This window comes from Brachyhypopomus gauderio, chromosome 11, assembly GCF_052324685.1.
Source record: "Brachyhypopomus gauderio isolate BG-103 chromosome 11, BGAUD_0.2, whole genome shotgun sequence".
NCBI lineage: Eukaryota > Metazoa > Chordata > Actinopteri > Gymnotiformes > Hypopomidae > Brachyhypopomus > Brachyhypopomus gauderio.
Genome location: NC_135221.1, coordinates 22,764,149 through 22,790,250, shown reverse-complemented (window position 1 = coordinate 22,790,250; position 26,102 = coordinate 22,764,149). Strand labels below are relative to the sequence as shown.

General features: G+C 40.1%; 1 protein-coding gene across 6 annotated transcripts; it reads left to right on the top strand.

The window, feature by feature from the left end:
- The first annotated feature begins 19 nt into the window (after nucleotides 1-19).
- On the top strand, nucleotides 20-11,498 carry ccdc142 (coiled-coil domain containing 142). Of its 6 annotated transcripts, none has more exons than XM_077022749.1 (12): nucleotides 21-691; nucleotides 1,585-1,661; nucleotides 2,131-2,194; nucleotides 2,402-4,036; nucleotides 4,135-4,221; nucleotides 4,573-4,749; nucleotides 7,573-7,736; nucleotides 7,830-7,949; nucleotides 9,887-9,998; nucleotides 10,108-10,285; nucleotides 10,447-10,655; nucleotides 10,879-11,498. In XM_077022749.1, exons 2-12 carry the CDS (start codon nucleotides 1,614-1,616, stop codon nucleotides 11,127-11,129), a joined length of 3,045 nt encoding a protein of 1,014 aa, XP_076878864.1. In that variant the 5' UTR covers nucleotides 21-691; nucleotides 1,585-1,613; the 3' UTR covers nucleotides 11,130-11,498. The 6 variants fall into 6 exon arrangements, 5 of the variants coding, with proteins under 5 accessions (XP_076878864.1, XP_076878865.1, XP_076878866.1 ...); XM_077022750.1 differs by having other exon boundaries at nucleotides 10,447-10,669; nucleotides 10,879-11,123; XM_077022751.1 differs by having other exon boundaries at nucleotides 22-691; nucleotides 1,585-1,693.
- The last annotated feature ends 14,604 nt before the right edge of the window (nucleotides 11,499-26,102 follow it).

Below are 26,102 nucleotides of genomic sequence, written 5' to 3'. Positions count from 1 at the left end.
GATTAACATCTTTAAGCTCCCCACCCTTTGGCCCTGGTCTGTTGTTAGTTTCATGTTGGGGCGGTTGTGCTGTGCCACATGTTCATATTGGGGATTAAGTGTGCTTCATGCTTTCTAACGCAGGTTTGCATAATAACTCCGTCGTCCCAGCTTCGCCAGCTCCGTTCACTTGATCTTGTGAATGGACGTTAGATTTATTCTTTATTAGATAGATAGCCTGTTAGCTTTCTGATATAGCTAGCTAACCGAGTTGTGCAGCTAACCAGATCTCTGAGCTAAACTAACATATTTAGCTACTTGTATAAACGGTAGATATCTAGTTAACTAGATAACTAGTTAGGTGTGTTGTAGATCACTAGCTAGTGTTAGACGGATTAAGAGGAGCTAATGTGGCTAGTTTGGTGAAAACATTGTAAACAGGCTGCCGTATGTTCCTAGTACAATAGGGGTGAAACAAAAATGGTAGAAATACCTATTTTCTGTCTGCAGAAAAATCTTTCAGATTAAAGCTTTGACAAGTCATTCTTAATCTTACAAACATGCATGCAAAAAGATATAGATCGGAGTTTTATGTTAAACAAAAACCTGGCATTTTATTGAAAACTGCCTGTAAGGACGTCTCAGAATGGTCGTAGTTCACATAAAGTACAACTTGAGGCACACATCGATAAGATTGGACACCCTGCTGCAGGTGAGAACTTTACCTTATGTTCACAAGCAAAAAGATTTAAGTCTAACATTGTGAATTTGTGAGCCACATGATTTTAGTAGGACTTCTAGTGTTATTCATGCCGTAGTATGGTGTGTGCCATCAACCATAGTAGAAGCCTCTCGTGTCGTAATTTGCCTCATGTTAGTTGTAAAATGATCCAGCCAATAGGTTGAGCCATTAGAGAAAACAGTTAATAATAACTACACTAGTTCCCCTGATTATTTATAAAATAAATACAAACTACTAATTTGTCTACAGTTATGAAACCTGAATATAGTTTGCCAAGTTTCTATGACTAAGAAATAGACTACCACAAATTATTTGTTTTTCACTTTTAATGTAGACTCCAAACTGTTTGATATAATAGCAAGCAGTTTGGCCCTATGTCTGAACAAAAAGTCCTACTTGGTTATGATGCATCAACTGTCAAAAATTACTGGTGATTATTCCACTTTCTGTGTTCCATAAGTTGTTCAACAGGTGTGTTGATTATGAGACATGGCAGCTGCTTAGATGATGTATCTAAAATATCAAATATGTCAGTTACTTATCATTAGGATAAACACCACATACTTTATACTTCATATAAACCTGAAGACATCAAATGAAGATACCAGGTGGATCATGTTAATCAAGAGCTTATCTTAACCCATTCTCACCTAAATCTATAAGTAGTACCTCTAGTGTCCCCACCTCTAGTGTCTACCAATTTAACATCTGGAAATACACATTTTTTCCATTTTCATTCAGTAATTCTTTATTAATTTATTTGACATATTCAAGTCAAATAGCCTGGTATACCTCACTAATGAATATATTCAGTTTAGTATATAGTTTTTCAGACCTGATCCTGACTTGTAGTATGTTTTCAGACCATACAGACAGAACAGAGCAGTCTACAATGACTGACAACAGTGACAAGAAACACCAAGACTCCGATGATGAACAGGTTATCTTACTCATAATTTCAAATGTTTACAAGTAAGTGGTTAAAGTTCTATTAAGCAGAAGATTCAGCCTTCAGAAGGGATTGAAATGTTGGATTAAGTGTTATTAAGTGCTTTTTCTTACCCTTGAGTAGTATGGCATATGTCCTAGGCTATCAGACTGAATCTGATGCAACAATGCTAAAAACCTTAAATCTGTCTTGAAATCTTGTGGCTAGAAGTATTTTAAACCTAGTCAAAGATCCAAAGTCTTGTAGAACAGTGTAAACTATGATTTTCATTGACAATTTGGCACACCTTTAAAATGGTTTTTATTTAAGGTTATTGCAATGTTGCAAAAAAAAAAATATTTTTTTGAAACACGGGTTTATCAGTTTTATGGGTAATGGGTTTGAAGTATTAGCTATGAAGTATTGTGCCAAAATCTAAAACTAATTTGTGGTTGTTTCTTTTAAATTGTTTTAATCCCAGAGAAAGCCAGAGTTTAATCCAGAAAAATGTTCTGATGAGTTTTATTGGAGGTACAAAAATGGTGGTAAGTCAACAATTCAAGCAGTTTCACATTTGCATTCTGGGTTTTTAATTATAAATTGTAGTGGGTGTAATCACATGCTTAAAAAAAGTAAAAAAGGTTATGTTGGTTGGTGTAGTGATACTTTTGTAAAATTTCTTTAGATAAACAAACAAAAAACATTTATTTAAGGAATTCAGATTTAGGAAATAACTCCCTGTGTGTCCCTAGGGTGTCAATACCAAGACTCATTCCTAAAGTCTTTAAAGGAGAAAGAGGCTTTGTTTTGGATAGGCTCTAACCCTAGCCTTAGGCTTTTGAGACAAAATGCTGAAAGTGATAGCATGGACTATGCAAAAGAAGACAATTTTGTGACATGCCAGAATCTCCCCTCCTGTTCATCCCTGCACCTTCACTTACTCAAGGAAACTTTACCAAGTCTCAGTACTCAGTGCCATGTTCTGCGAGGACCAGGAGGCATCCCGCGAGGACCAGGAGGTGTCCCGCGAGGACCAGGAGGCGTCCCACGAGGACCAGGAGGCGTCCCGCGAGGCATTTCAGGACTGTCCACTTCAACAGGTGCAGATTTTTTCCACCAGCCTCAGGCTGCGGCCTTCAGCCAGCACCATGGAGTGCTTCTGAACCTTTATGAACAACGCACTCGGCTTCTTTTCCTCCATGAGTATAGCTGCAGGTGTCAAATGGTCAACTGCTTTGTTAAACGACTTGGCAACTTGTTGGAGAAAGTCTGTCTCTTACTGGAGGACAGGAGTCATGCATCAGAACATACCAGCTTTACCTGGAATCTGGACCTCAGATCTGTTTGTGAAGAGCTGCAGCTCCATGTTAGTCACTGGGACGTGCTGTGGGCTAAAGTGCACTCTGAATCCTCTTTGCATTCTATTCTTCTCAGTCACACACAGGTATTACGCTCAATGCAGAGATCTCTGTGGTTACTGGGCCTGCAGGCATTGCTGCTGACGGAGGATTGCATCCACACTGTGTTCTCTCTGGCTATTGACATGCTGGAGCAAAAATACAAAGGTGCCTTTGAGGACTTGCTGTATGCTATGAAATTATATAACCGTAGTGTGACATATTTGAAATCACAGCATATAGACATGGACCAAGTTTTTTTCTGCTGTGATTGTTCTTGGATTGGGCCAAGTTTGTCCAGACCAGCCCCATTTCTGGTGCCACGGTTAATGAGGATTTTGGCTCAACGGCGAGCACAGATTGCATCTGCGCAGTTTTACAACTGGACTTCTCAGCAAATTGACTTACTTTCTCTTGCAGGGCAGCCCGACAAACAATGGGGATCCTTGGAATACTCTGATTTCCCTTTTGAGCATCCAGAGTTTACTCCTGATCTAGCTATAGCTGAGAATTTACTTGAGGCAGTTCCTGACAAGCCCTGCAAGAAGCCTCTCCACAGCTTTTGGTCTCCCCATTTACCATTTCCCACATTTGTGCATGGTGATGGAGAGTATCTAGAAATTGTCTTTCAAATGTTAGTATCCTCCACAGACATCTTAGTACCACATGTTCCCAAACTACATCCATTAGACAGGATTATATGTGCTATGAAGAGGAGACACAAAGCCAGTATGGATGAGGAAAGACTTTTAAAAACACCAAGAATGGTCTCCAGTAGACATAAAGCCAAATTGTCGGACCTGAGCAAGTCTGACACATATATGGAGCTTTTCTCTCAATACAGGGATATTCAGTGGAGGGAATTTGGCTGTTCAGCTGTTGGGTATTTTTATTACCAGTCTCACAACTCTGTTTTGGGTGGTGTCAGCCAGTGGAATTACCACATGATGTTCCTCTTGGTCAAATGCCTGAAGCATACTTGTAAAGAAAGTAAGACAATGTCCATAAGATTATAAATAACTATATACATATAAATGAGGAAAAACAAAGTATATAATAGTTTTGAATTTATAATCTCTTGTTTTTAGAACGCTTTCCAGAGGAATGCAAAGATGTCTTGAATAAACTCAGCTCCCATATATTATCTACTGCAGCTTTCATGCACTGGGATGAAAGTGAGTTCACTGAAATATTAGTGTATTACACTATTGTGTGAAATATTCCATGTCTGTGGTAGAGCTCATTTTGAGGTGATGCAAGGTCATTTGTACATTTCTTAGATTTTAACATCAACTAAACTTTTGGTTTAATTTGCTATGTTTTGGCAAATTTACAGCCATCTTTGAAGCGTATCAATGTAGTTGTACTTGCTAGTATTACTGCCTATTTTGCTAAACAAATACTAGAAGCTTTAATGACCATGTGTACATCTCATGAATTTTGTATGCAGTTTTGCCAATATTATTTGCACTGATGAAAATACGCAAATTTGTTGATGGTCTTGCATGTGTGTTTGCGTGTTGCAGTGATGTGTGCTTCACTGGGTTTGGGACTAACAGACAAGTGCTTACCCATAACCAACCCAGAGAGCTCCACCACAACCACCACAACCACAGAGCTTCTGCTCCGTCACTTTGCTCCTCTCGTCTCTGTGGTCCAGCTGCTTCACCCCCCAGGCCCAAACCCCCCAGGCCCAAACTCAGGTACTCACGTCCACAATGTTGTTGTTGTTGTTTTTAATGGATGGTCCCTATTTTAGTTCGACCTCTAAAGGACAACAAATGATTTTCTGCACATGGCAACATGTTTATGCTTTTATAGGGGCAGCATTATATTATTTTCTTTTCTTTGTTTTTAAGGTAGTTTGTTTATTGGTAGTTTTTAAACTGTTCAACAAGAAAAGATAATGAGTTCTGTAGGAAAAAAGAAACTTAAAGGCGAAATGAAACTTAATGTTTTCTTGGAAGACTGAGGGAGAGCAGAAGGGAAGAGGTCACAGTGTGTCACGGTGAGGCGGCCCCCTACCGGCCGCCTCTGTCCACAGCGGCTGTTGTTGTTGTTTGGTGACGTCATGTGCGTCCCTCAGGTGGGCGGAGCCCGTGATCCGTCTCACCTGAGGGTCGTTTGTTTGCCTATATATGTCTTGTCTTTGTACCAGTTGACCGCTGGTCATTATACCCTTAATTTGGAGATAGTGCACGGGTTTTAGGTTTGCACACTTTCTATTAAACCATCATTTTTCCCTGAGACTTGGCGTGATCGCTTCCTTTTTGTTGCTCACACCTGCCCGTCACAGAATGACCAGCCACCCTTCGGAAGCCGCTGAGTCTCTTTTTCTTTCTCCTTCGTTCGTGGTCATGTCTCGTGGTAAGTGTTTGTCTGCGTGGTGTTTTGTTTGAAGAGCTCCGCCGTGCTTTTGTGTTTTGTGTGTGTATATGTGTAGCACGGCGAGGACCAGGGCAGTCTGCCCTGAGAAGGCTCTTCGTGTTCGGTGTTTGTTGTGAGAGTTCCGCCGTGCATTTGTTTGTTTGGCACGGCGAGGACCAGGGCGTCTGCCTGGGAAAACTCTCTTGTGGTGTCTTTAGTGTGTACGGGTGAACGAGCGGAGGATCTGTGTGCGTGCTCGCCTGTTCCGTGTGTGTGACGCGATCACCGCTCGTCACTGTCGCCTCGCTCCCTGTGTGTCTTGTGTTTGATGTGGGGAGTGACTGCGACTCTGAGCGGCGCGTCACTATTATGTGTATGTCGAGCGCGCGCATGTTTGTCCCGCTCGTTTACTGTCTGAGCACTATTTTGTTTGTCTAGTCTTTGCGTGTTCATTGTGTCCTAGCGTGCTTGTGAAATGTTATTGTTACTCGTAATTCCACGCATGCTCCTCCCCTTAAATGTGTGTTTGAGGGGGGGAACGGCTGTGGTCCCGTGCCACGGGGTATGGCACGGAGGGCGTCTGAGGCGCTTTTGTGTGTGTGTGTGTGTTCTGTGCAGGTGCTTCTCCTTGGCCGTGTTCCTGGACCTTGTGGGGGTCTCCACCTGGCAGGAGCCCCCTTGTGTTGTGGGGTGACCGGAGCCCGGTCATAAAGAGCCCCTCCCTAGAGGGCTGGGGCCCCCGGATGTTAGGGGACCATGGGGCTCCGGTCTGAAAAGCTCCTGCTGAGGAGGGAGATCCTCCCTCCTGCCCGGGGTGACCAGGAGGCCCTTGGGGCTGCTCCCTAGCCCGCGTCGGGGGTGCTCTGGGCCTCGGTCTCTGGCGCTCCTGGGTTGGGTGGAGGAGTCCACCTTGTGATGAGAGGCCCCGGGAGGGGTTGGCTCCCCAGGGGGCTGGGGTCAGCTCTGGGAGGAGGTAGGTCCAGGAGGTGAAGTAGCCACGCCTTGGAGAGGTAGCCTGCACACACACACACATACACGAGGGACGAGGGAGGAGCCGTAGCCCCTCGTCCTCACACCTGTGGGGCTCACCGGCTGAAGGCCGGTTAGGGCGTGAGGGCCCTGTGACTGACTGGGGCGTGGTTTTGTGTTGTTAACGGCCCGGTCGGTCCAGGGTCCCGCCCGGGGAGGTGAGCTGTGTAATGTGTGTTTTTGTGTTTCAGCTCCCGGACTCAGGAGGTGTCCATGCCTGTCCCTGCCTTCCTGCCCCTTCGTGTTTTATGTGCAGCCGCTGTGTGCCACACACCCAGTGGAGGGGAGTGCGGCTTGGTGGGGGGGTCTGTCACGGTGAGGCGGCCCCCTACCGGCCGCCTCTGTCCACAGCGGCTGTTGTTGTTGTTTGGTGACGTCATGTGCGTCCCTCAGGTGGGCGGAGCCCGTGATCCGTCTCACCTGAGGGTCGTTTGTTTGCCTATATATGTCTTGTCTTTGTACCAGTTGACCGCTGGTCATTATATCCTTAATTTGGAGATAGTGCACGAGTTTTAGGTTTGCACACTTTCTATTAAACCATCATTTTTCCCTGAGACTTGGCGTGATCGCTTCCTTTTTGTTGCTCACACCTGCCCGTCACACAGTGGCCTTGAGAAGAACAGGATGGGCCATTTCAGTGCAAGATGGAAGGCAAGAAGTTTTGAGATAACCAGGCAGACAATTAGAGAGGAGCAGGTGGGTTTCAATGGAGAGCAGCGAAGGTGGGGGGAGTTATCAAAACTTAGAGAGAAATAGAAACTTAGAGAGAGAGAGTATGAAAGGGAGGACATCGCCCAGCACGGGAGACTTTTTGCTCGGACGCTGCTGAGATCCACTTGCGTTAGGTAGAGTTCTAGGCAACTAGCACCAGTGCACTGGAGAGTTTGTACCACGTATACTTTGGCTATTTTGTACTCGCTTATATTCTATATAAATCTATGTGAAAATAACTTTTGGTGTCAAACTCAAACTTTGCTTGGGTCACTCAGTCAAAACCAATCGGTTCATCGGGGCAGTGTTGAGGTCCATCTGGGTCAGGAGAAAATATCCCAACAGTTCATAGTCAACTTGTGCCTTTTGTCACTTATTATGTTTAAACTTTTAAATAATTTTTATTCTTCTCTCGGTAGGTGAGAAGAGAACCAGAAGCCTTAATTTGTACCACGTTGGGTTACTGTGCCGATCCACAGCTACTGTCCAGTCTGCTATGTTGTGGGTTATGACTAAGGGATATAATTTTCTCGCCGCATGGTCTCTTGCTAAGTTCCTGCTGGTCATACAAGGAGACTTAAAGGTATATATGACTTTTTATATTGATAAAAAAGCAATAAAAATAATGCAATAAATGAAGTATACATTTTGATTTCTTTGATAATTATATTTGAAGATTCTCAGAGGAACTGCACAAAATCTGGCAGAGCAGTTAGAATGTGTGACAGGAGGTTGTGCACATGCGCTCCTCATCCAGCACAGACACCAGCTGACATGGGCAGTCCTGCAATTACAGGTGAGATGTTTGCACTAATGGTTTTGATTGATTAGATACAATACACGAAGAAGGATTTAAAAAAACATTTTTGACAGAGTTCCAAGAACCCATTATGGAGTTATGCATACATATTGAGTTATAGGCAGTGTTGTGAATAACGCCGTTAAAAATAACGGCATTAGGTAACGGCGTCATTTTGTCAGTAACGGGATAATATAATTAATTACTTTTCCTGTTGTTACAACGCCGTTTACGTTACCGGTCATTAAAAGCGGTGCGTTACTACATATTGATATACTAATGCGAGCGGACCGCTGCCCAGGCTAGTGAGGAGTAACAGATCTCGATAGGTCACAGTTCTCGGTGTAACACCTGTTTAACTTAACAAGTCAATAAGCGATTGGCTAAGGCAGCGTTATGATAGCCAATCATAGCCAGTGTTTTTACACGCGCGCCGAAGCACGCGAGTGACACGACACAAACGGAGAAGAGGCCGAAATGGTGTCAGGTGCAAGCCGAAGAAAATGTATCATTTTCAAGGCGATATAAACATTATTTAAGAAAATACTTGAAGTTGCTGAATGTCTACCAGACTGGGTATTTGATTTATTTAGTTAAGAATATAGGTTTTATTGTTAAGTTTACTTCTGTTGTGAACAAACCAGTTGTCTCAGGTTGAGATAATTTAATTTAATTTCATAGATGTAAATGCACTTTATATAGTGTAACTGTTTACTTTTGTTTTTTTGTTTTTTTTTTTTTTTACAAAGATTTGGGATTTTAAAGGATTTTATCCTGCACTGATCTGTGGATGTGCAATAAATATCAAAAACTTTCTGATCTACTCATTTCAACTGACTGTGAAAACTGCTTAAAAAAAACTTAATTAATTGGCATATAACCTTTTTTTAACTGTAACGCAAATAGTTACTTTCCCTGGTAACGAGTTACTTTTATTATAGAGTAATTCAGTTACTAACTCAGTTACTTTTTTGAAGAAGTAGTGAGTAACTATAACTAATTACTTTTTTAAAGTAACGTTCCCAACACTGGTTATAGGTAACACTTTACATTAAGTGTTTATTTACTAATGTGAAGTAATGCATTAGTTAACATGAACAACACATGAAGTAACACATTAACAATAATTAGTCGTGATGACTGAATTCACAGTGTGTTTCTGATATGTAGTTTACACCTTATTATCATTTTGATGAATTTGTGCATTTGAAGTGCATTTTGCTTTTGCCACACTATGGGTCTGTACACCAGCCACTTTAACTGATACACCTTTTACAGTGACTGTTTATTTTAATGGATTTTGTTCTGGTTTTCTATAAGTCGTAGTCTGTTTACATGTGTCAAAAAACCATGTAGCATGAGAACGGTTGTCCGGGGCAACAGGGATGTTAGTTAGTTAGATGTTAGATAGTATGTTCCTAATCTTTGCAATATTCCTGAGGCTGGCCAAGAAATCTTACTTACATCATACCAGAAACTGGAATCCATAATTACACCTATATATTTAAATGTTAAAGAAGAGTTTAGGAGTCCATCAAGGTTTATTATATAATTAGAGAGAGTAGATGGCTAGGGTAAGGGGGGGGGGGGGCGCGTCACAGCATCGGGGGTGGGGGGGGGGGGTGAGGGGGGGACGTCACAGCATCACAGCATATGCTTGACTACACAAATAGGTTTTCAGACTAGACTTAAATATTGAGACTGTATCTGATTTTCAGAAAATTGTTCTGAGAAAGATGTTCTATAGGCAGCTTAATAAGAAAAAGCTCTATACCCTGTTTTACATTTTGTTATTATATATGCTATAAAACACCTCTGGTCTCAAATACTGACTTGAACAGTCCTTTGTATTTCAGAAGAATCATGACATTTTGAGGTTGGATACTTTTATAATACACTGTGTATGTGTGTATATGTACTTTTTAATATCACAGGTCTTTTCTGACCTTGCCCTGAAGATCTTTTCGATAGATGTCAAGAAAATGTCAGTGGAGATTTTTGAGCAGACAATGCCAACAGCAAAACACTGGAGAGTTAACAAACAAGGTCAGTGGGAAGACTATTTCATTTGATAGTTACATATGTAAATGTTAAAATTACTTAATATGTTTTGATTTTCATCAGTATTTTCTTCATGATTTATTTGTGTTTTTAGAGTTACCCAGCAGACCCAGTGAATATGCAGCCTCTGCAGCTCAAACTGTGATTGTCCAGGTGTTGGAGGCACTGCGGTGTCTGCCAGGTGAGGATGGCTGTCCTGCGCTGGTGACGGCCGTGACTGCGTTCATGGAGGCCTGGATGGAACACATTATCAAACAGAAAATTAAATTCAGGTTGGACATGTTTTGTGCATGGTGATTTTTCTGTTTTCTGCTTTCTGTAGTAACAATGAAGTTTGACATCAAGCCAGTCTTGGAGTAATTTCAGCAGTGCTAAAATAAATCTGCATCAGAATGTTGGAATAGCTTTACCATCAGCTCCTTGTCTGTGCCAGTGTCCAGGGAGCTCTACAGCTGAAGCAGGACTTTGATCTGATCCGAGACTTAATCCGCTCGGAGTACAGCCTCAGGCAGGACCTTCCTCTTAGCCTTCTCCCTCTGCGTGTCTTCTACCAAGTGGACAGTGCCATAGTATGCCTGCTCCAGCAACCTGTGGCCCAACCATACACCCCCTTGAGAGGATGGCATCTCTTCAGGAGCTGCTGTGAGATGCACTTAGTAAACAACTAAAGCTCAAATTCCAAATATGTTACCTTTTATTAGAATTGTTTCAGAGTCTTTTCAGGAATCTGAAAAAAAAGTGCAAGGCTATGTGTACTGCAAATAGAACCATTTTGCAGCCTGTATGGCAAACCACACCTCTTCATACATGCTATAGATACATGTTCAACACAGATGTTTCAAACCTGCAATCTCTGTTCTTTAAGGTCGAACTAGAGCCCAGGTGGTGGACCAGACTACTGGCAGCCTCAATAACTTGGAAACTATGGACATACAAGCAGCATGCAACCAGACCCTGTCGCAGGTAGAAGGCTGTGTAACCCCCAAACTAGTTTCCACACCTCCATCTGAGTCCTACCTGGCAGTAGCCCAGCAGGAGTGGCTGGACCTGCGTGTCCACAGTGGCAGTCGCCGGAGGATCCGTGGGCTTCAGTGCGTTTTTCAGTCTGAGCCCTAAAGCACCTACATGAGACTTTTGGATTTTGGATGTAGAACTGTTGACCACTGAAAACTACATGTGAGAACACTCAGAACTTATTTTCTATATTATTGATATAATGAACAATGGAATATAATAATGGAGAGTAATAATACTATTTCAGACAATTGAACAGTTGAGTTTTCTCCCATCTGCTTTTACTGGTTTAATACCTGTTACAACCCACAGTTCTTTAAAATTATTAGGAATGCTTTTTATACCTTGGAGAGCTTTTTTTTAAAGAAGGTATTAAAAAGTAAAAATGTATAAAAATATACAGGAGTGGCTGTTATAAGTGAATTAATCTCTTCCTGCCATTCAAGTAATAAAGACATCGGAATGATCTGTCATGATTTGCCTTTCATAATTTAGTTGCTCAGAAATGCATAAAAAAATACTATTTTGGATGTCTGTGAGGAACAACAGCACCACCTACAGGTCATGAGAAAAACAAGACTAACACAGGCTAAGACAGGCTGATCTAGCTCCATGTTACAGATTCACCACAGCCTGGCGAGTGTGTTTTGATGTATCACACACAGTGAAGTGCCCCTTGATTAGATAACCATTTGGGTTATTTTTTATTCCACAATGCATAGCTCCACTTTGCATTCTGTACGTTTAAAGTATAAAAAGAAACATAATGAATACAATATAATAGCAACGAACAACTCGGTAATGCAGTCAGTACTTGATTTTTTTTGTTTTGCTGAAGGCTTTAGATCTAAGTATATTGTTACTGTTTTCATTTATTTATTTTTTTATTCTCTCTTTTTGCTTTCAGCGTGGAAAGATTGAGGGTTATAAATTACAGAAGCCACCAAGTAATTCTAAATAGGCACCACTAGGATTATACATCTGTATTAATCATTCCTGACGTTTAATACAATTGGATTGGCATATTACGATGGGCATTTTAAGAATGTATTTTTCAAACCTCATGTAATGTCAGTCAAAGGAGCCCACCATCTCCTGTCAGAGAATTTGTCCACAGTCTCAGAGGTAAACTCCAGGAGATTGAAGAGGTTCTGCAACACTACAGTCTGCAGTCTTGTAGGAACTCACCTACTTCTCCTGCACACTCAGTGAATTCTCAGGTCTGACACACTGGAACCCATGCTCCTAGTCAGTGCTACATTCCAGTTATTTTAAATAGCCGGTGGCATGGCTCTCAGAATCGAAATAAAAATGTTATCAGAAGAAAACATAAGGGTACAAAACATTGTAACAAACAAAATTTGATCCCAGTGAAATGCACAAGTGATGTAGGCGATGCTGATCAAACACATCAAGTCTTCAAAGTCTCCTTACTAAACGTCCGCTCACTAACAAACAAGTCTTTTATAATAGCTAAATTAATTGAAGATTACTGTCTGGACTTTCTTTTTCTAACAGAGACTTGGCTTGATAGCAATGGAGCAATAGTGCTAAATGAAGCTTCACCTCCCGACTTTAACTATTTTAATGTCTCTAGAGTAAATAAGAGAGGTGGTGGTGTTGCATGTTTTTACCATAAAGCATTCCGCTGTAAGCAGATCTCCTTAGGGGAACATCCCACGTTTGAATATCTGGCAGTACAACTCAACAGTACTTATTCAGTTCTTTTGATTGTTATCTATCATCCTCCCAGACTACATGCAGATTTTCTTGAAGATTTTGAAGAAATGCTTTCAAGGATTTTAATTGATTTTGATTATGTTTTAATTGCTGGGGATTTTAATATTCACATGGATATATCCACAAATCCAATCACTTCAGAATTCATGAGGATGCTTAACTCTTTTGATCTCATACAGCATGTATCAGGCCCAACTCATAAGCATGGCCACATTTTAGATTTGATCATTTCTAAACGTATAGAGGTTAATAATACTGAAATTACTGATGTTGCAATCTCTGACCATTTTGGTGTATTTTTCAACATGTCATTATCTACTAGAACACTCAGTGAAAAGCGCACAATAACCAAGCGTTATCTCAGTGCTGGCAGTGCCGTGGCCTTCACAGACATGATACAGTCCCTCCCTCCCCTCTCAGAAAATGGGAATGAGCTAGTTGAAACTTTCGCACACAGAGTTAGGAACTGTATTGATGCTGTGGCACCAAAGGTAACTAAAATAATCTCTGGTAAAACTAAGACGCCCTGGAGAAACACTCCATCTATTGTAAAATTTAGGCAAGATTGTAGGCAGGCTGAGAGACGTTGGCGAAAGTCAAAATTGCAAGTACGTTTTGATATTTATAAAATAACATTGCAGAATTACAACAGTGAAGTGAAATCAGCAAGGAAAAACTATTTCTCTACCTTAATAAATTCATCCAATAATAACTCAGCTGTATTGTTCAGAAGCATAGATCAGCTAGTAAACCCCACCTCCTGTGGCTTCCCTGAGACTGTTTCAGTTGAAAAATGTGAGGAGTTTGCTATATTTTTTAGGGACAAAATTACTAGTATAAGGCAGAACATAGCAACAAGCACTAATAGACCATCAACACTTACATCAGTTACTCAGCCTAACTTTAATATGTCTTATTTCCAAGAAGTTGACATGGTAACACTACTTGATGTGATCTCATCACTAAAATCCTCTACTTGTGAACTGGACCCTTTACCAACATGCTTTTTCAAGCAGGTTCTGAGCTCATTAGCAAATGAAGTTCTAACAATTGTTAATCAGTCTCTGCAATTGGGTGAATTCCCTAAAATTTTTAAAACTGCAATGGTTAAACCACTATTAAAGAACAGAAATCTTGATCCCACAATTCTTAACAATTATCGACCTATATCTAACCTTTCCTTTCTTAGCAAAATAATTGAAAAAGTAGCGTCAATCCAGTTGAATGACTATGTCAAAGTAAATCAAATAAATTACACTTTTCAATCTGGTTTCAGAGCTCTCCACAGCACTGAAACAGCCCTAGTTAAGGTAGTAAATGACTTGAGATTGAATAAGGATGCAGGCAAACTCTCAGTCCTTTTTCTGCTAGATTTAAGCGCCGCTTTTGACACCGTTGATCATGAAATACTTCTTGATCGACTACAGAGCTGGGTAGGCCTTAGTGGCTTAATCTTAGACTGGTTTAGATCGTACCTAACTGGGCATGATTACTATGTAGCATTAGGTACCTCTTCCTCCACACGTCAAAAAATAACTTGTGGCGTCCCCCAAGGATCAATTCTTGGGCTGTTACTATTCAACATATGCTTCCGTTACCACACATCATTAATAAACATGGTATTAGTTATCATCAATATGCAGATGACACTCAACTTTATATTTCGCTAGAACCTAAAGCCCTAAAATCAATTTGCTCACTGTTTGACTGCATAGATGATATACAGACATGGATGTCTGACAATTTTCTGCAGTTAAATAAACAGAAGACAGAGGTTCTTGTTCTTGGCAGTGATTCACAAAGGAATGATGTCCAGACTTATTTAAATCAAATGAATTCTGAATGCCAGACAATGTGTTAAGAACCTGGGCGTCACCTTTGATAATGAGCTCAGCTTCAAATCACACATCATGACTACATGCAAGACAGCTTACTTTGATCTTCGAAACATCGCTAAGGTCCGAGATATGCTCTCTCCTGCTGACAGTGAAAAACTTGTCCATGCATTTATCACATCAAGGCTAGATTATTGTAATGCTGTTCTATCTGCTCTTCCAAAGAGCTCTATTTCGCACCTACAGCGAGTTCAGAACACGGCTGCAAGGGTTCTGACCCGCAGGAGAAAGAGAGATCATATTACACCTGCACTCCACTCACTGCACTGGTTACCTGTCAGCTTTAGAATAGATTTTAAGGTTCTAGTCATGGTTTTTAAATGTCTTCATGGTCTTGCCCCTCTTTACCTGAGTGAAATGATGGTTAGATATGTTCCAGGCAGGTCTCTCAGGTCTTCAAATAGTAATCTACTGGTGATTCCTAAAAGCCGATTAAAGATTGGTGAGGGTGCTTTTAGCCACTATGGCCCAAAGCTCTGGAATTCTCTTCCTGAAGAGCTCAGAGGCATTTCATCCCTGCATAGTTTTAAGAGCAGTCTCAAAACATTGCTGTTTAGATCCGCTTTTAGTTAAGAAACTCTATCTTAATAGTTTTATCTAATTTACTTTACTTTTTATTATCTTATTTACTTTACTTTTTTACTTTTTATGTTATTTTAATGTTTTTATCTTTAATTTCTTTTAACATTTTCTTTTTGTCTTATCTCCTTTTAATGTTTCTTTGTATTTATACTGTAAAGCACTTTGAGTTACATGTATGTATGAAAGGTGCTATACAAATAAAGATTATTATTATTATTATGTAGACTCCTTGCCTTTTAAAATAAAATAACGCTTATAATACCAGGAGTGTTCACAAGATGGCGACAAAATGCTTTGCAATATTTTACTTCGCTCTCTGAAAACCATGCGCGGAGACAACCATGTTTACGTTTTGCAGTGTGGCATTTTATAGCGATAAAAGTACCAAACATATTTGGTAATGTATTTGGTAAAACCTATTTCAGAAATTATTTTATACTCTGTTTTTGAGTTCGGCACGGTTGTTTACTAATTTAAACATTAAACCAGAACTGATGTTACTTTGCTACTTATAATATGTAGCTAAAGTGAACAGTTAGTTTGTTTAAGTTATTAATCATATAGTCGTAATGTTATAATGTTTTTCCTTGCCACTGTCGCCCTTGGCTTGCTCACTGGGGGCTAGGACTCAGACACTTGTAAAGCTGCTTTGTGACGACAACTGTTGTAAAAAGGGCTATATAAATAAAATGTGATTGATTGATAATAATAATCAATCACTAAAATCACCCAATCCATTGTATCTACCACTGATACTTTAAATAAAAACACTAGGTAGTTTAATTTTTCACATTTAGCTAATTACATATATATATACACCAACAAGTAGTTAACTAGCTAAATGTTGGGTTTGAAAATTGTAGCTACAATTTATATATATTTATAATAAGTATTATCATATACAATAATCAATAATAGCAATAGCAATAATCAGCTATCTAATTAAAGTTGGTAGATTTTTAGAAGATGCCCTTGGCTCCGTTTTATATATAGTTAAGTATCCAAATTACAGATGGGTTGCTTCCTAGCTAGCTAACAGGAGCATAGCTGAGCTTATAATATGTACTTTACCTCCATGCAGAGTTGCACTACCTACCCCATCAGAGGCCACCTACTCTCTGGCAATTAATTTAAACTGACCATTAAGGGAGCACACTGAGTGTCTGATAAATTTTTCTAATATCAGTTGCTCCCCAGAAGGCCTGCGGCACACCTGGGAAACGTATGATAATGTCCGAATGGCCAGGAAGGTTTTCCAGAATTGTCTAGCTGTTCTCTCTGCATGCATGTTGGCTGAGTTATAGCCACTGAGCCCGCTCTACTGTTTGGAGGTGTGTAATTTGAATACAGATTAGTTGGCCCCAGTGTTCCAGTGCTCTAGCATTACCATTACCGGGGACAGTAATTTGACTGATGAACACCCAGGTTATCACAAGGTCATCATCTTCACCAAGGCAAGAGAGGAAGGCACGCTAGCCAACCCTCTTTTGGAGCCACCAGCTAAGTCCTTCGATAGCATAATTAGTTCCTTTAATTAAGAGGCAAGCTAGCTGATTGAATAAATCCGTTCTTAATGAAGCATCTGATCACCCATTACCACACCATGTGTAGCACACTTGCTAAACACTGTCACCTTTCCCTCACTCAGATTATTCTCACAGTTTATAAAGATAAGAACTTAAAATGTGGCGTCTCTCCTTCACAGAGCACAAGGACGGGGAACATTCAAGACTGTACATATAATATTTTAGAGGTGGTTTGTAGAAAAGTTGGCTAGGATTCATGAGGTAAACTATGCTTTGGATTATTTAGCATAGTACCAGTTTCACTTTCTAGTAAGATGTCACTTCCCCATCTTTCTCAATTACTTGTGAAGTATTGCTCCATGTATATCTTCCCTAATCATTTCTGCTTTTGGTAGTGTTTAACACACCTCTTGACTCAGGTGATCTTTTAATCCCCCTGGGCTATTATGTGTGCTGTGGAGCTTCTTGCTCCCTTCCTTTTGATTATTTTGTCAATGATTTTTTCAGTGCAGACTAATGTAACTCAATATGTGTTTCACACACATAAACGCATTAAATTGTCACATGCAGATTTCTACATTCTTTCCTTCTGTGCTTTCCATTTTATATTGCAGAGAATTACCTAAAAAGATATTTAAACACTGGTGGTCTAGGCATCTGGAATGGCACTTTATCTTTTTGATATCCTTTATATCCTTCTTACTTGGAGATAACGGCTTGTTATCTACTCCAAAATCCACCCCACGTAATTAAACAGAAATGATCAACTGATAGAAATAGAAAAGGGGAACTGTGCCCTTCAGTGCACGTGAAGTAAGTCATCCCTCAGCACTGTGTGGCCAAGTGAGCAAAACCTAAAAGCCTACATGACCTTTTTGCATCAGGTGTATAATTAGAGCTCAAATTGATATGTTCACCTATCACATTTTCAGTAGGTGCCATTTACCTTCTAATTGAGTAGCATGTCAAAACTATTTAATGATTTCTTCAGTGTTCAGTACAGATTGACATTCTGTCAAAAGCTGCTCTGTGTTATATGATCATCCGTGTAAGTAAAATAGCAACGTGAACAACCTTCCACATGCAATTCAGTAATTGCACGTTAATTCATGCAATTACTGAATTAATTGCATGAATTAACATGCATATAGAATTTATTACAGCACAGAACCTTTTTGAAGTTAAAAATGAACATTACATTTGGAGCAAAAAAATTGGTCACTTTCTGTATGTTCATTAATTCTATGACAGTTTATCAGTGTGTTATGAACTGAAACTTCTAAAGTTATGAGAATGAGAAATAAGTAACTACCTTGCTGGAAATCCATGTAAGTAAGTAAGTAAGACCTGAAGATGAAGGATCTTCTTTCATAAGAACTATGAACACTGTTCTTTCCTGTAAAAATGCACTTATGATTTATTTATCAGCCCTGTCATTGAAAATCTCATTTCAATCATAAGTGGCAGAGTATGATTTAAGAATGAATTCCTTAATGGGCTTGCAGTGGTCAAATTTAAGCTAACTCAATTAATCAGCAAAACACTCAATATTCCCTGTCTGAAACTCACTTAAGCAAACAAAGGTCTTTTAATATAAATTTTCCACAAGATTTCTTTATTGATTTGGTGCAAAATGATTTGTGTGATACATTCTCTGCAATCAATAAAAGCCAAGTCAATAGTATATATATAAAAATCATGACTCCATGGATGAGGTGTCAACCAACTTAAGCTTAGCATTGACCTGCTGTGTATACTACATAAGAAAATGCAGTCATAAAAATTCAACTGGCACATCATTTCCTGAATGAGCTGTTTGATGGTTCTGACCAATATGGTGCATTTATTGTTTAGCTAATAATGCAGACGTTATAGAACTATATTGGTCATTATTAAACTAAAGCTACAATGAGAACATGCCGACCAGTATTCTGAGGGTCATGGACAAAACGTCTTCTTGCCAAATCTTCTTGCCAAATAATGCCTTTTTCAAGGCATTTCTAGTCAGGGTTATTTCAAGGCACGGTTGTTCAACTTAGCTGAACACAGCTCTACAGGACTGGACATGTTCTGTTACATACCCACTTCAATTTATCAGGTAATTATCAACACCTCACATCAGATTGGATCAGAGAAAACATTAAATTATATGAGACAGTCTGTGATTCTGTTTTTAATATGAAAAGTATTTTAATGAAAAGACTTGAGGGCAATAATGTGTGTTTGAGCGCCAGAGTTATAATACCTATCACATTACCTTTTTTTGTGAAAATACTGTTACTTTTTAGAGACCCTTCCATGAAGTAAATTATAGAAAGAAGTTTATATGGTTTAAATAATATGGTTAATTTGGCAATAGTCATATTTGCCAGTTCTGTATTGTTTTGTATCTCACTTCCCCCAACAAATAAATGCAAAAGTTACTAAGAAATGTAGAGCCTGGTGAAGGTTACTATATCATTATAAAGGCTGATTTGTAACTATGATAACAGAATCCACACACATCTTTAAAAGTCAGCACATTTTATGCATTTCTGTACTGTATCACAGAGACTTTAGCTAAGTTGAATTTTATGTTGTCAAAGGCAAGTGGAAGCCCCATTTGGGGTCAGAGCTTGGCCACTAAGCCAGTTGAACTGTGGCCGCTAAGCTGACTCTTTTAGGGTGAAGTAATGTCAGTGTGAGGACGATGATGAATTGCGTTTGTTTAAGTCATCATTACATTGTGCTTTTCTTTATGGAGGTCACTATTTAATAATACTTGAAGTTGATTGAAGAATGGACACAACCCAGCAGGCATCCCCACTGGTCAGCTGGGGTGACAGGCCATGACTGCAAACATGGAGATATTACGAAGCCAAGACTGCTCCAGGATGTTGTCGTAATCTCACACAATCTGGTGCCTGCTCTTGTGTGTAATATCCTGCTGAAAACTTTCGCTGAGGGAGCCCTGAGAGTAGTAGTAGTGGGTGGGGATCAGGCGCAGATCAGCGTCTCCTTGTTTTAAATTACAGCTGACCAGCACACTAAGCAAAGAACCTTTTCATCCTAGCACTTTGTAAACTAGTCAGGTTTATTTGCTCTTGGCTGAAATGAAAGTATCACTCCTGGCATCACTGGACATACATGGCACATTCAGATTTTTTTCTTTCTTTCAAGTATTGGTTTTACATCCTGCAGCAACTAAATAGTCTAATGCCTAATTCTGGTTTGGTGCAGCAAATGCTTTTGTTAGTATCTAACAACATTTGAGTTGCATTTAAGCACAAATATGGATTTTACAGGTTAAAGATATTATGTATATAAGACCATTGATTGAATAATGCGTAGTCATATTGTTATTACCATCAAACTAAAAGTCATAGCACTATATAAAACAATTTTCATGACACCTATATGGTACCAATATTATTGGCATGTGCTGTAGTTTTAAAATATGAAATTACTATGCTTGGAGGATTGCATGTCTACATGTTTCTTCGAGTAAAAACGTGGTATCATCAAAAAATTTCTCAAGTAGCTTAAAGAAAGAAGATGGCACAGAATGCCAGAGGAAGCTACCTAGTTCTTACCCCATAGTGTCGCAATGCAAACAGAAGCTAAGGGGTAATGCAGAAGTAATAGAAGCATCTCCTGTTGAAACATCTGTCAGTGGCCTGTCACCTGTTCTTGATTCCATCACCATCTAAACAGTGCACCTCTGTTGAGGACATATTCTCCGCCTGAGTGGAAGGTGATGGAGATCTAACCAAGTCATCAACCTCCCTAGAATGATGTGACCTGCAAGATATCCTGAAGTACCTCCACAAAAGGCCTAACATTACGGTCATCTGCCAGCTACAAAATAAACACAGAGATATCAAGCTGTTAGGATAGCAATTGGTTTGGTTTTAGTGCAGGAAAATGATTTCCTTGAGCTGTCAGAAGAAATCAGTGTTAATCCCTGATGACCAAGTTGCCAGCACACCCTCTGTTTATGACTGCTTTATGTGAAGTACATTGGTTGAAGTGAAATTTGACAAATATGAGATCTCCACATTTAGAATCTAGTCCACATTTGTTTAATCTTCTTGCATATTAAGGTGCTTCTTCAATTAATGAGATAGCGAACATTTCACACATATATCTTAATGTTTACAGTATTGAGTATAATTTTTTATTGAGTATAAAAAAGAAAAGAAAAATCTATAGCTATTTATCTAGAATCTGTGTATCTAGAAATAAAAATCCATGTTTCATTACCATGAACAAAGAAACAAACCATGGATTATCCACATTCCACATTGTCCTCAGTTTAACCAGTGGAGGCTGTATGACCACACAAACGGATGTAATAAATAGTTAGTATTTTAAATCATAATAACTCAGTTACAGGTGTCTGTTTCACATTTGCTAGTTTCACATTTGTCACAGTGCATTTATTGCCCTGGTGAGTGAGGTTATGTCAAACACAAGGCAGTGAAACTATGGCACTTCATTAAACTGTTCCCATAGCAGGGTGCTCAATCCCAATACACGAGAGACTGCACGATTTTATCAAAAGCCCTGGAAATTGAAGCCATCACTAAGGTGTCTTGGAATTAAAGCAGTTGAGCCAACCAAAAGAGATAGACCTCCTACAACATAGATCTGTCCCCCCTCCACCCCTTTTTGAGACATTATGCATTAAAGAAGAGGCATCCTATCTTGATAGATACTGTTCAGTTTAGAAAAATCTGTTCTGAGAAATGTCTAGCCCAAAAACGATTAGAAAGAGCCTCTGTGTAACAGTGTGTGTTCCTGGCCCCACTTTGTTAAATGTGCTCGGGTGTCTAGAGACCAGACTTATAGATCTATATCCAGTAGATTTTAATAATAATTTTAGATTCATCACTTTATTTTCTTAGTGAATTAAATGTGATAAGACTGAATTTCATTTCTTCTTAAATGAAGAACCTGAGAGATTAGTTCCTCTAGGCTGCGCAGTGAAAGTTGTGGGAACGCCTTATGTGTAGGGCTTGTGAATGCCTTTTCATTCACAAACATACATTATATAATCCATAAATGTACTCATTCATTCCTTTGGGATTTGGGATCTGTAGCAGCAAATGTTGAATGCATACACAATGGACAAACACTGAATTATACATATTTGCTTACACACAGCAAAAACACCAAGTGCAAACCATACATAACACAGCTGCGATACCAGGGTACAAAACACCAGACAGAGCAAAAACTATTTATAAATGAACAAGACTGAAAAAATATTCATACACAGCTTTTCTCCCAATATATAGTTTGCAAGGCTGAGATCAAGGTGGCATGGCGGTTGGCAGAAAAGATCCTCAGTGATGCTTCTTGTTATGCTATGGTAGAATGAGCTAAAGGTTTAACAGTGTTAGATTATGAAGCAATGGGCAACACTGTTCAAAATTCTTCATGCTTTAGATTTCCACAACTTCATGTGTTTTCATGTGTATTACTTTTTAATAGATGGGAATAGTAAAGTTGCAAATCAAACCTGCACATTGGGGCCATAATTATTGTTTAAACTCTTTAGTAAAGCTAATATGAGCTTCTTCACATTCACACCCCTAGGTAGATTTATGTGAAATATGTTTATGTAGTTTTGTGTGATTTACTGCTCAAGCCAATGTGCAGGCCTTCTTCCTATCCTCATTTGTGCCTTTCACTATTCCCTTATTTCATTTCCTAATTATTTTCAGCTGAACATATATACTGAAGCCTAGACTAAATTGATCTATAGTTCCTTTGAGTTTACTGAGAATGTTCTTATACCAACAAAACAGTAAAGAAATCAATTAATTAAAGGAACAATAAATATATATAATAAAACTATACTCCTCCACCCCGAGTGGTTATTGTACTTCTGTGCTCCTCACAGTCTGTCCATAATAAACATCATCTTCGAGCACAGAAGTGTCCATAAGTGCACATGGCACCAGGACACCTTAGGTCACAGTTCGACTCTGTAGTCGGGGTTGTGTAGTTGTAGTCGGGGTTGTGTCCGTGTGTCCTGGACACGTGGGTGAAGAGAGGAGATGAGGTGTGAACATCACCACCTAGTGGTGAGTTGGATCAGATGGTGGGCGAGGACGCCGGACAGACCCAGCAGACCCAAACGTATTATGAGGGTTTGCTGGGAATGTCTAGCAGAGGAACCTGTCAGAAAGATCTTTAACTCCCACATCCAGCAGAACTTTGACCACATCCTGAGGGAGGCTGGAGACATTGAGTCAGAGTGGGCTTTGTTCGGTGCCTCTGGTGTGAATGCGGTGGACCGGAGCTGTGGCCGCAAGGTTGTCGCTGGCTGTCGACTCTGAGAAGATTTTGGCATCTGTCAGGCAACTTAGGAGGTGAAAGCGGTTCCTGCCCAACATTGTATACAGTGAGGCTGGGGATCTGCTTATTTTCATGGATCCTTACATGAAAATAATAACATGTTGTTATCTTATTAATTATTAATTGTTGGATCTAATAAGAGGGCAGCACCCTGTGATCTTAGTGGACGTAGGGGTTCATAATAGGAGATCTTAGTGGACGTAGGGGTTCATAATAGGAGATCTTAGTGGACGTAGGGGTTCATAATAGGAGATCTTAGTGGACGTGGGGGTTCATAATAGGAGATCTTAGTGGACGTAGGGGTTCATAATAGGAGATCTTAGTGGACGTAGGGGTTCATAATAGGAGATCTTAGTGGACGTAGGGGTTCATAATAGGAGATCTTAGTGGACGTAGGGGTTCATAATAGGAGATCTTAGTGGACGTAGGGGTTCATAATAGGAGATCTTAGTGGACGTGGGGGTTCATAATAGGAGATCTTAGTGGACGTAGGGGTTCATAATAGGAGATCTTAGTGGACGTAGGGGTTCATAATAGGAGATCTTAGTGGACGTAGGGGTTCATAATAGGAGATCTTAGTGGACGTAGGGGTTCATAATAGGAGATCTTAGTGGACGTGGGGGTTCATAATAGGAGATCTTAGTGGACGTGGGGGTTCATAATAGGAGATCTTAGTGGACGTAGGGGTTCATAATAGGAGATCTTAGTGGACGTAGGGGTTCATAATAGGAGATCTTAGTGGACGTGGGGGTTCATAATAGGAGATCTTAGTGGACGTGGGGGTTCATAATAGGAGATCTTAGTGGACGTAGGGGTTCATAATAGGAGATCTTAGTGGACGTAGGGGTTCATAATAGGAGATCTTAGTGGACGTGGGGGTTCATAATAGGAGATCTTAGTGGACGTGGGGGTTCATAATAGGAGATCTTAGTGGACGTGGGGGTTCATAATAGGAGATCTTAGTGGACGTGGGGGTTCATAATAGGAGATCTTAGTGGACGTGGGGGTTCATAATAGGAGATCTTAGTGGACGTAGGGGTTCATAATAGGAGATCTTAGTGGACGTAGGGGTTCATAATAGGAGATCAGCTCTTGGAGGTTGCTGGTTGTTTGTTGTTGTTTTTGTAATTATTCTGCCTCCTGTTTGCATTCAAAATCTGTGAAGAATGTTCAGAAGACCAACAGTTTAACAACTAAGAATAGTCCAGTTCAAAGGTTATGAGATAGTTAAAAACTGATAATGTTATTGCTATTTAACATCTTCCAACATGTCTCTGCTGCGCCTCAGGAATTCCTGGAGCTGGAGCTGCCGCTGCTGTACGTCACCGTGCCTCCCGCCACGCGACGCTGCTGCTGGGCCTCCAGAACCCCCCAGGATCCTGTTCTGGTTCCTGTGTTTTCTTGTGTTCTGTTGTGTACTTCTGGTCCTGTTTGTGGTGCCTCTTCTTTGTCTTCTGTTACGTTGTCTTCAGGTTCTTGTCCTTCTTCTGGTGTGTCTGTGCCTTTGTCTTCAGGTCCTGTTTTTGCTTCTGGTTCCATCCCTCTAGATTCAGTCATTCTGCTCTTGTTTCTTCCGTGTTTCCTGTTTTTGCTCTGTTGCCGCTCATATCTCCTGGTCTGTGTTCTGTGTCTGTGTTTCAGCCCTTGCTACTGGTTCTGTTCACGGATTTCCTGTTGATGGTTTTCTGGTTTGTATTAGTTTTTTGGGTTTTATTTTGCGTGCGTCAGAATGGCCCCAAATGTGGGGGGCTGTCATTCCTGGTCCCGCCCCCAACTGTCAGTCATGTCATTGGAGTTGATCAGAATTTTTCCTGGGTTTTTTGAGGACTGCCCACAGATTCTCAATGGGAGATATCTGGAGAGTTTCCTGGCCAGGATTCTTGCTTCATTGTATGGCGGTCTGTTATGGAGAAAAGACCATTGTTCATCTCCAAATTGTTTCTGGATCGTTGGTGTCACGTTACAGCCCCGGGCCCCTCCCCTTGGGGGTGTGTCTACGTAGTCCATGTCCGTGTATGTACATGTGGGGTTGTGGTTGTGGTTGTGGTTGTGGTTGTGTGTGTGTGTGTGTGTGTGTGTGTCCACTCGTGTCATTAGTCTAACGTGTTTCATGCGGTGCTTGTTAGTCAAATGTATAAAGCGTGTGTGTGTGTGTGTGTGTGTGTCCACTCGTGTCATTAGTCTAACGTGTTTCATGCGGTGCTTGTTAGTCAAATGTATAAAGCGTGTGTGTGTGTGTGTGTGTGTGTGTTATGTCTTGTGCTTGTCTTTGTCAAAGTCGTACGCCTATATGTGTTCATGTTCAATGTGCGCTGACTGAGCTCTTCACTAAATAAACAGAACGTTTGTGTTTTCACTTTGAAGCTGCCTCGTTTGTCGACTCACACTTAGCGTCACAGTTGGAAGAAGTTGTTCATGGAGGATGTTTTAGTACCATTCCTTATTCATAGTTCATGTTTTAGTACCATTCCTTATTCATCTTATTGGCATGACATTTCTCTTATCCAGACATTCATTTTTCCAGATGTCCCAAACACTCATGAAGGGGCTTCATCAGAGAAAATAACTTTACCAGTCTGCTCTTGTAATCAGCATAAAAGAGTGATATCAGCTGTATTGTCCTCATTAACATTTTCTCCTGAGCTATTGAGATCATCACTGAAATGATATTCGCAGGCCATTTTGTAGGGCTGAAATGGAGTAGCTAGAATGCAGTAATTTTTGTGTTAAGGTCATTTTCATGACAGAGAATGACTTTGCAATTCATCTAATCACTCTTCACAATCTAGAGTTAATTCAACCCGCCAGCATAAAAACTGAGGCAGCAAACTTTGTGAAAACCAAAATTTGTGCCAAAATTTGTATTTCACTTGTCGTTTGTTGGTTATTGTATACATAAGCTTTGTCTGAACGTGTACAGCCTTCATGTTTTCTTTCCTCCATGTCATTGTTTCTAGAAGCCCATTTTATGTATTATTGTTATTCTA